Source organism: Crinia signifera, chromosome 9, assembly GCF_055691185.1.
Source record: "Crinia signifera chromosome 9, ASM5569118v1, whole genome shotgun sequence".
Taxonomy (NCBI): domain Eukaryota; kingdom Metazoa; phylum Chordata; class Amphibia; order Anura; family Myobatrachidae; genus Crinia; species Crinia signifera.
Genome location: NC_139225.1, coordinates 122,042,418 through 122,055,528, shown reverse-complemented (window position 1 = coordinate 122,055,528; position 13,111 = coordinate 122,042,418). Strand labels below are relative to the sequence as shown.

General features: G+C 44.2%; 1 protein-coding gene across 2 annotated transcripts; it reads right to left on the bottom strand.

Moving 5' to 3' along the window:
* Nucleotides 1-1,414: 1,414 nt before the first annotated feature.
* On the bottom strand, nucleotides 1,415-8,406 carry P2RY10 (P2Y receptor family member 10). Of its 2 annotated transcripts, XM_083160601.1 has the most exons (3): nucleotides 8,332-8,368; nucleotides 4,666-4,805; nucleotides 1,415-2,838 (listed from the first exon to the last, which is right to left on the bottom strand). In XM_083160601.1, exon 3 carries the CDS (start codon nucleotides 2,794-2,796, stop codon nucleotides 1,828-1,830), a length of 969 nt encoding a protein of 322 aa, XP_083016727.1. In that variant the 5' UTR covers nucleotides 2,797-2,838; nucleotides 4,666-4,805; nucleotides 8,332-8,368; the 3' UTR covers nucleotides 1,415-1,827. The 2 variants fall into 2 exon arrangements, with proteins under 2 accessions (XP_083016727.1, XP_083016728.1); XM_083160602.1 differs by lacking the exon at nucleotides 4,666-4,805 and having other exon boundaries at nucleotides 8,332-8,406.
* Nucleotides 8,407-13,111: the final 4,705 nt, after the last annotated feature.

Sequence of the window (13,111 nt, the reverse complement as noted above, 5' to 3'; positions counted from 1 at the left end):
AGGTGTCATTTCATGCCCTACCATCCACAAGGGCATGAAGAATATAATAGTGACCAAAGCATGGCAAGCGTAGCGAGTGTCCTTGTAGAACTATGTAGACATTCGGGACAAAAACATGACCCTGACCCTGTCGACCATGGGCATGATGACATTTTGTCTGTGTCGACCTAAAGCCTGTCGACCTTCAGTGGACAATCTAATGTACGTCAACCTTAATTTGGTCGACCTAACGAGCATGGCGAGATCTCACTACTCACATGAGATCTCCTATGCAGCCCGCAGCCAAGAGAGGCAGCAGCCAGGGGCGGCACTCTTGATTATGCAGTGTATGGGCAACAACACCTGCAGCTGTTGACACCCATACTTGTAGATTTCGGACTGGTCAGTGCCTGGGGCAAACTAATAGTGACCCTGACAATTTTTTTTAGAAGTGACCTCACATGGGCGGCACCAAATGAAATGTAGGCGGGGCCATCACTAAAGTAGGTGGGATTAATCCATATATCTGTGTGGAAGCTGTTGTTTCAATGCCCTCTGCAGTTTAGTGGCCCCCAGAACTTTAAGCTGCTGTGACAGACCACAAACCTTCACATTTCAAAGAATACCCAACCTCCCCCCACTGAGACTGAACACAGACAAATATCTCATTGACATAATCCTCTAAATATCACAAATATCCCCACCTCTCCCCCAGTGCAGCCTAGAAACACCCCATAAATTGTTACACCCCTGATACCACCCACTGCCCTTTAACATATGTCACAATGGATATAGATGGGACCAGACTTAGATGAGTTTTTGCAGTGTCGGATACTCTGTGAACAGGAAAAGGTTGCTTGTGTGAGATAAAGGAGGGGACTCCTAAAGAAGTGCCAAGAATCAGCCAGAGCCGTCTTTCAGAGACCCACACGACATCACACTACTCTGTTACAGGGGTCTATACCTACCAACTGTCCTGCTTTTCACGGGAATGTCCCATTTTTTGGGGACGTTCCCACATCCCGCCCAGGGCTGGCAGGGGGGAAGTTGGGAGCCCCCCTGTCAACTGTAAATAGACGCGGTGCACATGCGCACAGCATTTATTCCTGCAGCCTGAGGGGTTGGGGGCATATCCAGCATCTCACAGAGCCGCTAGCCATGCCCCCCCCCCCCCCACAAATGGGGCATGGCCTCACAGGAATAAGCCACTCTCCATTGCCACTATGCCATGGCCCCAAAATTTCAGGACCGCGCCTTCTGCACGCGAAGTGTCCCTTTTCCCTGCAGTTTAATGTTGGGAGGTATTTTTTAATAGTTGTTTCCTGATAAACAGCTACCTAGTTAGACACACAATCAGTCATACATCATAAGCATTACAATGGTATATTTTTTTCCGCAAAATGATGACATTTTTATTTTTATATGTACAGCATATCGGGAGACAGTGGGACTAATAGTGAAGGGGGTGTACACTCCAAGATGGAAGAGCCACACAGAATCAGCAGTACTGGTCATAGCTCCTCCCTTTCTTGGTAGAGAGCATTTAGCCTTAACAACTTTACCCCCCACCCCCACAGTACATCGGAATGGTAGATAACTAACATGGGAAAAAATTAATTCTTCATTTTATTCCTCGTCTGTCACCTGCAAGCCCCCCACCCACCCTGGTCCTGGTGCCCTGGGCTGCAGCCTAAACAAACTATTGGTTAATCAGTCACTGGCAGAGAATGCCTGTTTAGTATAGCAGGAGAGGTAGGGCACAGCCTCCTAAATTACTACCTCCCAATATAAGCAATGCATAAACATTTTTAAAACCAGACAAAGCTTTAACAATATAAAGTCAACAAGTTACGATTTACTGGTAACACTTTCTCTGGTCATAAGGCGGACACGAGCCATTGAGTTACCGCGTTTCGCCACCTCATTTTGGAATTCCGTTGCCGTAAAATAATATATAATTGGGTTCAGACAGCAATTAATACTCGCAAGACAAAGAGAAAACGGATGTAACGTCATGATGATTTTCCACACAGTGCAGTTCCGGATTACTTGCGAACTGACCATTACGTAAAAAAAGAAGCTGATGTGGTAGGGTGTGAAGCAGATACAAAATACACAGGCGCACGTTATTACCATCCGTAGAGCTTTGTGCTTTTCTTTTACGTTCTCGCACTGCAATGACGCATCTTTTAGTCGTGCTCTTATTTTTAGCGTGCAGTAAGTGATCACAATGAGAGGGATAAGAAATCCAGCCAGCTCTGCTGCCGTGAGCATGACCATCGTCGTCACAACATTTATTTGTTTGGTCCCAAGATCCGCAAAGCAATTGGTGCTTGTGTTATTCAATCCCGAGCTTCTGTACATGGGGAACAGCAGGCAAGCAGTACCCACCACTACCCATACACCTATGCTGATTGCAACATCATACCTCCTCTTCCAGTCTTTGGCCTTGAAAGGGTATGCGGTGAAGACGTAACGTTGAACACTTATAAGCGTTAAAAAGATAATAGTCGCATACATATTCAGATACTTAAGATAAAAGCACAACAAGCATAAAAAGTTTTTAAATGGCCAGGTGTGATTGATGTAGTAGTAAATCCGCAGAGGCAATGATAAGATGTGGGCAAGGTCGGCCAGTGCCAAATTGATCATGAAAATAATGGCCTTGTTATTCTTGTTGATAAATTGGTACAGAAAACAAAGAGCAAGGATGTTAGCGAGCAAGCCCGGTATGAAGATGGCGGTGTAGGTGGTTGCGTATAAAGTATGCTGGAAATTAAAGGTACTGCTGCAGTTTTCTGGATTTTTGACCGGCATTTTTCTGGTACAGTAGCTCTAGATAGCTGTTCACTAGGATCTCTGTGAAGAAGACAACAGTGGGTTTACAAGGGGAAGATTAGATTTAGAGTTACTGTACATAGTGGCAGATGTTGACACTGATACAAAAAGTGGAAATATCATGTCGACCAATGTCATGTCAATCTTTTGCATATGCCAATCTTTTGTCTGTGTCAATCTACTGCATGCTGACCTTTTTTCTATGTTGACTTTTTGCCTATTTACCATTAATGGTCGACCGATTCCCTGTCAACCTACTTACTGTCAACCCTTTGATCCGCACCACAATAGACTGGGTGTGGCCTACAGACTAAGCTTGTCACTTATGTGATGGTCCATCATTTGTCTTAAACAAGATAAGCTTATCTAGAGCTATCTTAATGTAATTAATGAATTACTACCATGAAATGAAGCAAAATGAGAAAGTAATTTTAGGCAACAGAATTATAGGAATTGCAGAGCTGATGCCCTCTCTAGCCTCCCCTATACCACTAGGTGTTCAGGCGCTAAGCCCACGGGTATGTCAGGCCCTTCCAGCCTGTGCCACAATAGTCATGCCCTTCTGGCATGTGCTGCCAGTTCAGACCCCCTGGCCTGTGCTCTATTCAAGCTCTCCTTTCCTGTGCCACACCCCAGGCCTTAGGCCTGTGCCCTACTTCAGGCCTCTTAAGGCCTGTCACCCATTTTAGGACTCTTAAGGCCAGGGCCGGATTAACAGTGGGCCTGATGGAGCTGCAGCTCCAAGCCCACTCTCCATTTTGTAGATGAGAACTGGGGCTTTCCAACAAGCCCAGCCTCATGTTGCTATCCCCCCGGGAACCAGAGATACTGCTGGGCAAACCTGGAACGTTTTCCCCATATGATAACATGGGACCCGTTAATTCCAACCCCCACCCAGTTCCAACGGCTGCCAGTTCCCCCCCTGGCATCACTGATGTTCGAGGTTGATCTTATTTGAACCCAAATCGCTGGGCCTTCAATCTGGTTCATATGGGTTAATTGGTTCTAGAGATATTGTGGGTAAACTGATTTTTTTATTTCTGAAATGTAATTTCATGGCTGTTCATATTCTCTGAGGGCAGATTTCTCTGGAACCAAATGGCTCAGTTTCATGGGACCGAAATTTGAAGCCCACTTAAAAGTTCTTCAATACGATACTGGTCTCATGTAAATGGGTCAGTTGGTTCTGAAGATATAGCCGGTTAAACGATATGGGGGGGGGGGGGGTAGTTTTCTCTCCCCTTCACAACAGAAAATGCAGGGAAAAGGCTGGTGTAAAAGGGGACAGCCCGGGAATGTCCCTGCATGATCCTGGGACCATTTTCCCGGGTAAGTCCCTGCATTTTCTGGTGTGAAACGGGTATTATTTCAAATAGCCGGGACCTGCAGTGCTCTGAATACAGCCGGGCAGCCCCCTGCTCCAGGGCCATCTTAACAGCAGCGTGGGCCCCTGGGCAAAGCAATGCACTGGGGCCCTTACCCATTCTCCCCTCCTAGGGGTGGGGGGTGCTATCAGCAGCAGCTTTGATGTCCCACGGGTGGCAGGGGTTGCTCTATCTTCCACTCAACATGTAGGAACTGAAGCAGTAACTTCTGCTTATTACTCCTTTACTGCACAGGTGGTGGGAGATAGAACACTAACGTGTGGAAGAGGGCACTGAGCTGAATGAATGTAAATGACTTCCAGGGAGGTAGGGGGTGTTTTATACGCAGTGGAGAGTTGGATAATGGAGTGGGCTTAATATTCGTCATTTTCCGGTGGAAGGGCAGCTTGTTTGACTGCAGATATCACCATTATCTGGAAATAGATTGCTTAGCCTTCAATAGTATAAAAACCTAGCGTCCCACCTTTCAGAAGGTGCTGGGGACTTGGGGATCACAGATCAGGACTGAGCCAGAGCAATCCATTGACAAAAAATATAAAACTCTTCACCAGACGTTTGGAGCTGGAGCAGGGTCCAGCTGCTGAAAGGCTGATATCTCTGGTTCTGGAACAAGAAAAAAGATAACTCTTTTTTAGGGGCACTAACTTTTACTGTTAAAATAATTTTAATCTTTATTCATTTATAATAAAAAGCAATACACTCTACAACACCAACCTCGCCTGGCGAACAAGTAAATGCAAAAAGAAAAATTATTATGTATGCCTAAGTAGAGAAGGAAATTATTATATTTCCGGAAGAAAGAAAAAAAGAAGTAAAGGGGAAGAGGAAAGGAAGAAAAATTATTATTATCTTGCGTGTTTAAATAAGATTTGATTATTTTGTAGAGGGAATAATGCAGACTGGTACAGTTGGTTCTGCTTACGGAAGCTGCTTCCTGCTTACAGACACAGGTATAGAACCTGTGCTCTCCATATGTGAATTGTTACACCAATAAAGATTTTTATGTGCAATAATTACAATACTGTAATTCATCAAACTTCAGCTAAGCATTAAGTTTAGACACTGCTGTGAGCAGGAATTAAATCCTTAAAAGTGATGAAATGTATCAGTTTATATAGTCAATGAGCACCACTTGTGATCCTCCACAGATCACTTGGGTCATTAGTCAAATGAGCTGAATTTATTGAGTGTGTGTCTTTAAGTAATTCTTACATCAAAACATATTACACCAAAAAATAAGTGAATAATAAAAATGGCGAGGATATTACATTTAAGTGGTGTCAGCCACTTGCAGGAGACCCCAATATCATAAATGGTGTCCTATGATCATCAATAATTAGGCTTTGCACATCCAAACAATTATATATTATTACTGAGCTTGTAATGCTGTGAAACAAAGTTTGAACGCCTAGAGTCCCAACTGGCCCTCACTTGTCCATGTGCCTCAAGGGCAGTGAACGAAAACAAGTGGGGTACAGAATAAGGGGCTACTATTATGGGGGCAAATGAAGAAAGATAACTGGGATCTGCTGTTGAAGCTCAGCTCTGGGATCACCCCTGTTGGTAACCCAGCGCCGGGGGTCACTCTCTGGCTGGCCACAATGAGAGTCCCTTAAAGAAGAGAGAAAAGGGATAGTAACATCCAATAGTTCTGATGGTTATGGTTAAATACACTCAATATCTCTCAATATAAGTACAGTTGGTATAAGCTATGGTTATTAGAAGTACCTGCCTATGTTGCTGGGAAATCTACAAACACAGTTGTTTAGACACATTTGTCAAATAATCAAATCTTATTTAAACACACAAGATAATAATAATTTTTCTTCCTTTCCTCTTCCCCTTTTCTTTTTTTCTTTCTTCCGGAAACATAATGATTTCATTATTTTTGACGTGTGCAAGCACCTGAACGAGTTAAGTATCGCTTGGAAGCAGCAATTAAAAAATGTATATGTTGGTTGCTATTGGCAACTTCTACACTTGTCCTCTTTATAAGATTTGATACATATACCATAAAGAACAGGCATGTGATGTTACAATGTTTTGCAGGCTGGACTGGGAACACTTATTGTAACACTGCCCAATGGCCTTTACATCTGGCTAGCAAAGTTTATAGAACGGTGTCTGCTGCAGCACCAGCTGGTGTCTCCTTTGGATGTTGCAGGCAGGAACCCTGCAGTCTGTGCAGCCCACATAGTACCCTTGTTTCAGTGGTTCACCACCTTAGCAGCATCATGGGACATACTTGCCTACTTTTGAAAACTAGTTTCAGGGAGATTATAGTTGGTAGTAGAATTTTGCACAGCATCCCATTGAGGGGGCGTGTCATGCTCCACCCAAAGGGCGTGTCTAGTTCCATATAAGGAGAGATTGTGAAAAGAGATTGTGAACATGGCACCTGGAAACGCGCGTGTGTACTGCTACATCTGAGAGGAATCTTTTAAAATGACTTATATACAAATGTAAATGAGCCCCAAAGAAGTTAGTAAGATCAACTATACTTGGTAAAGTGCTGGGAAATGGTGCAGATTATTCAAAGTAACTGTATCTATTTCTCATTCCTTTTTTCCCAAAAAATGTAACAGTGTAATGTGGGCTAGGGGAAATGAGGGAGATTGTTAGACTAATGAGGGAGAGAGGGAGATTGCTGTTATTTCAGGGAGTCTCCTGCAGAATGCAGGAGGGTAGACAACTATGCTCAGGGGGCGTGACTAGCATAGAGCGCAGTGCAGCCTTGTTATGGCACTGACTTATGGCTACATTCCACCAGTGAATTGTGCAAAATGTTGTGGCCACATGAGGAATGAGGATAATATGTTACAAAACAGGTTTTGGAAATTGAATTTATTGACACTGAAATTGAATAAAGTACAGTGCTATCTGTAATTGTGTCAGGCTGTTGTTTGTCTGGTGTGACAATACGCACATCCTTTAATGAAAGAGGATACAGAAATACTGTATGCCATGACATTATTAATAGAGATGAGTAGGTGGCTATAGTGAAAATGTTGACGTCTAACCACAGCATGCAACAGAGTGGTGGCAGGTGTCGGCTTATTAACCACTTACTGTTACTGGCTAACATCTGTCCCAAGATTCAGTATTATTTTATTTAGAAATGTGCAGATTTGCTGATTGAATCAAGTTTAAATAGCTGTTATTTACAAAATGTGATCATACAATAGTAAATGCATGGGCCATTTTATGTAAAAATAGTTTAATACAGTAAAACAAAGACATATCTTTAGACTTTGGGCGGGATGCTTTAATGCAAAAATTTGGTCATCTGGCTTTTTACCGCATTTTGATATGCAGGAAAACCTGCGCTCTGAGTTTTCGCTGCGGGGAGTATGTACAGAGCGGCACTGGGGATCATGCATTGTGAATCAGCAAACCTACACTTTCCCTACAATACCTCCCATCCATAAGCGGGGTCTTTGTGGTACTTATAGATGTTTGTTGCGCCTCCGTCTCCTGGCCGCTGCGTCTCCGTTCTCTGTCTGTCCTCAGACCGGAAGTTCGGATAGGGTGTTTCCGGCTGACAGATCAGCCATCCACGGATGCCAGAAGAGAGCGCTGATCCGACAGCCGCTATGCCCCTGACACAATATTTTGCACATGATGTCCCACAGTAAGGTCTCTAATTGTAAATTACCTGCTTATTGCCAGGGTTGCAATGGTCGTTGCCAGGGGTCAATGCTTGTTGTCAAGGGTTAATGCTCATTGCAAAGAGATCAATGCTCGCCGCTTGCCCACCGCCGGCATCTTCCCCCGAGCCCCTCCGCCTTGGAGGAGACAGACGTTAGCGTCAGATGTTAGAAGTCAAGTATGATCTCTAGCGACTGTCTCCTCCAATATAGAGGTGTGCGAGGTAAGGAGGAAGGCGGCTGAGGCGGCAGATTGGCAGAGTGCACTAGTCTGATGGGTGGTCTGGTGCACCCCAGACCACCTCTTAGATTTGCCTATGTTTATGCTGCATCAATATTACTTTTGATTTAGCAGCCTTACTATACAATGTGCTTTCTCTAGATGAACATTTGCTAATTCTATATATTGTAACGCATAAATTCAGTTCTATATATAAGTACAGTATACATAATGTTTAGCACAAGATGCGAGTATAGCTTACCTATAGAGTACGGACCTACTGTTACGTCTTCTCGCTGTACAGCACACATGGAAATATGCCGTTATGCAGAGAATGTAACTACAAAGCGTTCTCAAAACTAAGAGGAAGTACAAACCACAGCCTGTTTTGTTTTAGCAATTACCTAAGATATTGAGAGTGTTAAGAAGGCAATGACCACTGGCATAACCAGCTAAAATATTCTTATATTTTCTCCATGTCTCAGATTATAGTAAGTATACATCCATAAAAAGACAATTATAATGCACATTGAATGTAAAGACAATGAACAAATAAATACTGTAAAATCTGACCACTGAAAATATTCGCTATCACCAATCATATTGTTCATTAAGATGACTATTTTATATAACACACTTTTTTTATAACACGACAACAAACGGCAGTCATATAAAAAAAAAAGAAAAAAAAAGACATCGGAACTTGAAGCCGTGTACTCGTGTGAGGGTCTAATCCAGTGGTTCTCAAACTCGGACCTCAGGACCCCACACAGTTCACGTTTTCCAGGTCACCCGGCAGGTGCACAGGTGCAGTCATTGCTCATTGACACATTTTAAAAGATCCACAGGTGGAGATAATTATTTCACTTGTGATTCTGTGTGGAGCAAACGTGCACTGTGTGGGGTCCTGAGGACCGAGTTTGAGAACCTGTGGTCTAATGCACCTATATATTTATTTCTCCTAAATTTTCCACAGAATAAAAGCACATCTCACAAAGGGGCTCATTTATCAAAACCTAATTGCGGTTGAATATGGCATTAGCCCGTTGCAGTCTGTGGGCCCTAATATATTTGACTACATTGTGGAAATAGACACACTATCTACAATCAACTCCACGCCCACGTGGATAGTGGGGGCATGAAAAGGTCGCAGGACGCGTACTGCCGCTCGCCACGCTTCGGGATGGCGTGCATACTGGGGGTTACATCTCATTGTAAGCACCCATCACATTTAATGGCCTGGGTGCTTGTACTATTAAAAATCGCATCGCATCCCATTTGCTGGCATACGATGCTATGCGATATTTAATCATACAAGCATCGCATCGCACGCATCGCACACATCTAAATCAGGTACACAATGCCATGCGATTGGCCGTGATAATACACAAGTATCGCTGCTTTAAACAAAATTGTCCAAGATCTAGATCCACCTCCAGCAAATTTGGATCCTATTCCATATGCCCCCAACAAGTCAGTAGGATGCATTGGTTGTAATTGCAAAATATAAGTGCACAGTTAGGGGTTTATTTACTAAAATGGGAGTTCTATTGAAGATTGGATGTTGCTTATAGCAACCAATCAGAATATACTTATTATTTTTTAACACCTTCTAGAAGATAACAGATAGAGGCCCAGATGCACTAAGCTTCAAAAGTGATAAAATGGAGAGTGATAAAAAACCAACCAATCCGATCCTGTGCAACATTTTTCAAACACAGTCTGTGACATGGCAGGTAAGAGCTGATTGGCTGGCTGTTTATCACTCTCCATGTTACCATTTTTGAAGCTTTGTGCATCTTGCCCAGAATCTGATTGGTTGCCCATAGGAACATCCCATCATCAATCGAACTTGCATCTTAGTAAAATAAACCTCTTACTGTCCATTGCAGTATATGAGCATCAATTAAGTCATCACTGAAGGAGGAGACCCAGGTCTTTGGGGGAATTAATCCTTAAAATGGTGACAAATGACCCGATATCCGGCAATATGGGGCACATTCACACAACAATTTAAGGTGTAGTTTATTTTCACTTCCTCCATTTATCTTTACTTTGAAGGATGCTTTAGTCAAAGTTGTGAATCTGCGCTAAAACCAGGTCAACCAATTACATGTTTCATTTCATTGTATGATACATTTCTAGTTGGTTGGTTGCTATGGAGTAATAACACTATTTTAGTTATTTATCATGCTGTCTGCTTCTGTAAATAGTATGCATTTTTACAGCCTAGTTCAGTGATTCCCAAACTAGGTGCTGTTGCAGCCTAGAGTGCCTCGGGCATTTGCAGTGCCTGGGGTTGGTGTAGCAGGATAAATTTATTTAGAATCCCTTCCCCTCCCCTTTAGAATGTAAGCTCACAAGCAGAGCCCTCTTCCCTCGTGTGCTTTTTCTGCTCTTACTTAAACCATCTATGATGGCAGCAAATCCCGCAGTTTTATATGTATCCTTGGTGATGGTTGCACGTTCTTAGATACCGTGTATGTCAAGGTGTCTGTTGCTGCTGACGTCACTGGGTTGCGTTGCCGGGACGGCTCCCGCCCTGCGTGTATGTCACTGGGTGTTGATATAAGGTAAGTGTCAGTATTGTTTTCTTTAGCCTGATGACATTACCCTCCGTGGTATTGAAACGTTGCTAACACTTCAATAAACCCATGAAGTTATTTCCATGAATGTAGTATTGTTGGAGTGCCGCACCACATGCACCACAGACTGGTTCCTATCTTATAATCCTTTAGTGCGGGCACCCAGAACGGATTACAACTAGGAGGCTGTGCCGAGCTTCACCGTATATATATATATATATATACAGTATATATATATATATATATATATATACACTTTGCCAACGAACTAGGAAAGAGAAAGGCAACTTTATTCCGTGGGTGAACCATTGCAATGTGGCAAGTGGTACTAAACAGCACATAGCCAAAAAACATTGGCCTGTTGTAAGCACAGATCCCGATTTGGAACTTGGTGCCACCGGAATCATGCCCTGTTACACACGCGGGAAAAGCATTAGAGATTGGGTGATGAGACCTGACATAACCAGGTTTGGACGATCAAATTCAGTACAAAGTAACTTTTTACAGCCACGCACTGGCTGCTTTAAATGTATCAATAGCGCAGTGTGCAGATCTTTGACAACCGGCAAAGATTTCCCCCATCCTCACACAGGGCAGCATACAGATGGGTCAGGTCCCATCTTTGCAGGGGATGGCGCTGGCGTCGCCAGCCGCCATCCCCCGCCAGCGCCATGGCGATGGTGAGAAGGGGACGCGCGCGCACGAGCGGCGCGTGCGTCCCCTTCCGACGGCGCTTCGATCCGTTCCCCCGGGTCCCCGCCGGCTTGCCGGCGGTAACCCGGGGTCCCCGCCGCCTGCCCGCACCCCCCCCCTAACCCCCCCTAACCCTGTCCGTCTCCCTGAGGCGGAGACGGACAGGGTTTCCGTCGCGCTAGCACGCGCGTCTCAGTCTCCTCGCTGGCGAGGCTGCTGGCAGGTCGCCAGCGCGTACGTTCTGGCGACCCGCCAGCAAGGATGTATACAGTAACATACTGTATACCGATCAAGTTCCGAGTAACTTGCACCACCAAGTTCAATGTATACATGATCACATGCCCATGTGGACTCTGCTATGTCCGTAAGACCGACCGTACACTGCGTGAAAGAATAGCCAACCACAAATCTACCATTCGAGCTGCATTGGCCTGCGGACGCAGTGACCAACCTGTAGCCCGACACTTTGTCAATATGGGACACAATCTTGCTATGTTACGTTATACCATTATTGATCATGAGCCAGTCAATATGCGAGGGGGAGACAGATACCTCAGATTGCTTCACAGAGAAGCTAGGTGGATCCATAGATTGGGGACATTGGCACCCCGTGGATTGAACGAGTCCGCTGGCCTCCACTGTTTCCAGTGATCTTGTTAATGTTTACCTTGATGTTGATTTTGATTATTCTTACAGCGTTACATTTACTGTGTATCTTATGTTTGTAGCAACTCCTTATGCAGGATGAGCATACCTTCGTGGTCGCTCATGGCATCATGTTGCGATTGTAACCTCGTACATTTACTGATTTATACCTTTTTGCCATTGCGCTTGACTTTCTTGATGTTTTTCATGTATCCTTTTTATTTGTATTATTATTCCTTATGTTCATGTTCCGCACTTGGTTGGTTTTGGTATTGTATATACTTATTTTTTCTGACATTGCGTCACCATGACTACAGGCACTGGTAGATTGCATCATTTGTGGGCGCACTCTGACTGTCTCCGTTTGACCCCCTTCCTCAGGATACAAACTGCAAAGCGAAACGCGTTGGTGGAAAAGAGCCAGGACACCCATTTTTTTGGACCCTCAATTTGTCCACATTCCATGTGACCAGACTAGCTTCCAGAATCATCCCAGTAGCCGCAAACATCGGGACAACACAATATAAGCACACCAGGTAGAGCCCTACACCAACAAGTGCTCCCTGGGTTGGAGATAGCAATTTCTCCCAATAAAGTCCTCTCTGCACGATCGGCCTTCTTCAAATGGGACACTAATCAAGGAAGCAAACATAGGAATGGACACAGGACTTCACTCATTCGAACTCTGGGGGACTATCCATGCTCTAATTATAAATCTTTTGTGGTACCAGCACTTTCTTGTGGATTATCTAATGAATCAATAGATTACTTTTTAACATAAATATTTTAATAAATTTGTTTATTACTTTTTACACCTGTTCCAAGTTCCTAGACAAGCGCGGTTTCACACCTTCTTCTTTGCACTGCCGATCTCACCCTACATTATTTAGGGAGTCTGCCACTGCCGCTCTCACCCTGCATTATTCTGGGAGTCTGCCACTGCCGCCTCACCCTGCATTATTCTGGGAGTCTGCCACTGCCGCTCTCACCCTGCATTATTCTGGGAGTCTGCCACTGCCGCTCTCACCCTGCATTATTCTGGGAGTCTGCCACTGCCGCTCTCACCCTGCATTTTCTCGGGTGTCTGCCACTGCCGCTCTCACCCTGCATTATTCTGGG

Bases quoted from the DNA above. Each gene is read 5' to 3' on its own strand.
- P2RY10 (XM_083160602.1), bottom strand. From the start codon at position 2,796: ATGCCGGTCAAAAATCCAGAAAACTGCAGCAGTACCTTTAATTTCCAG.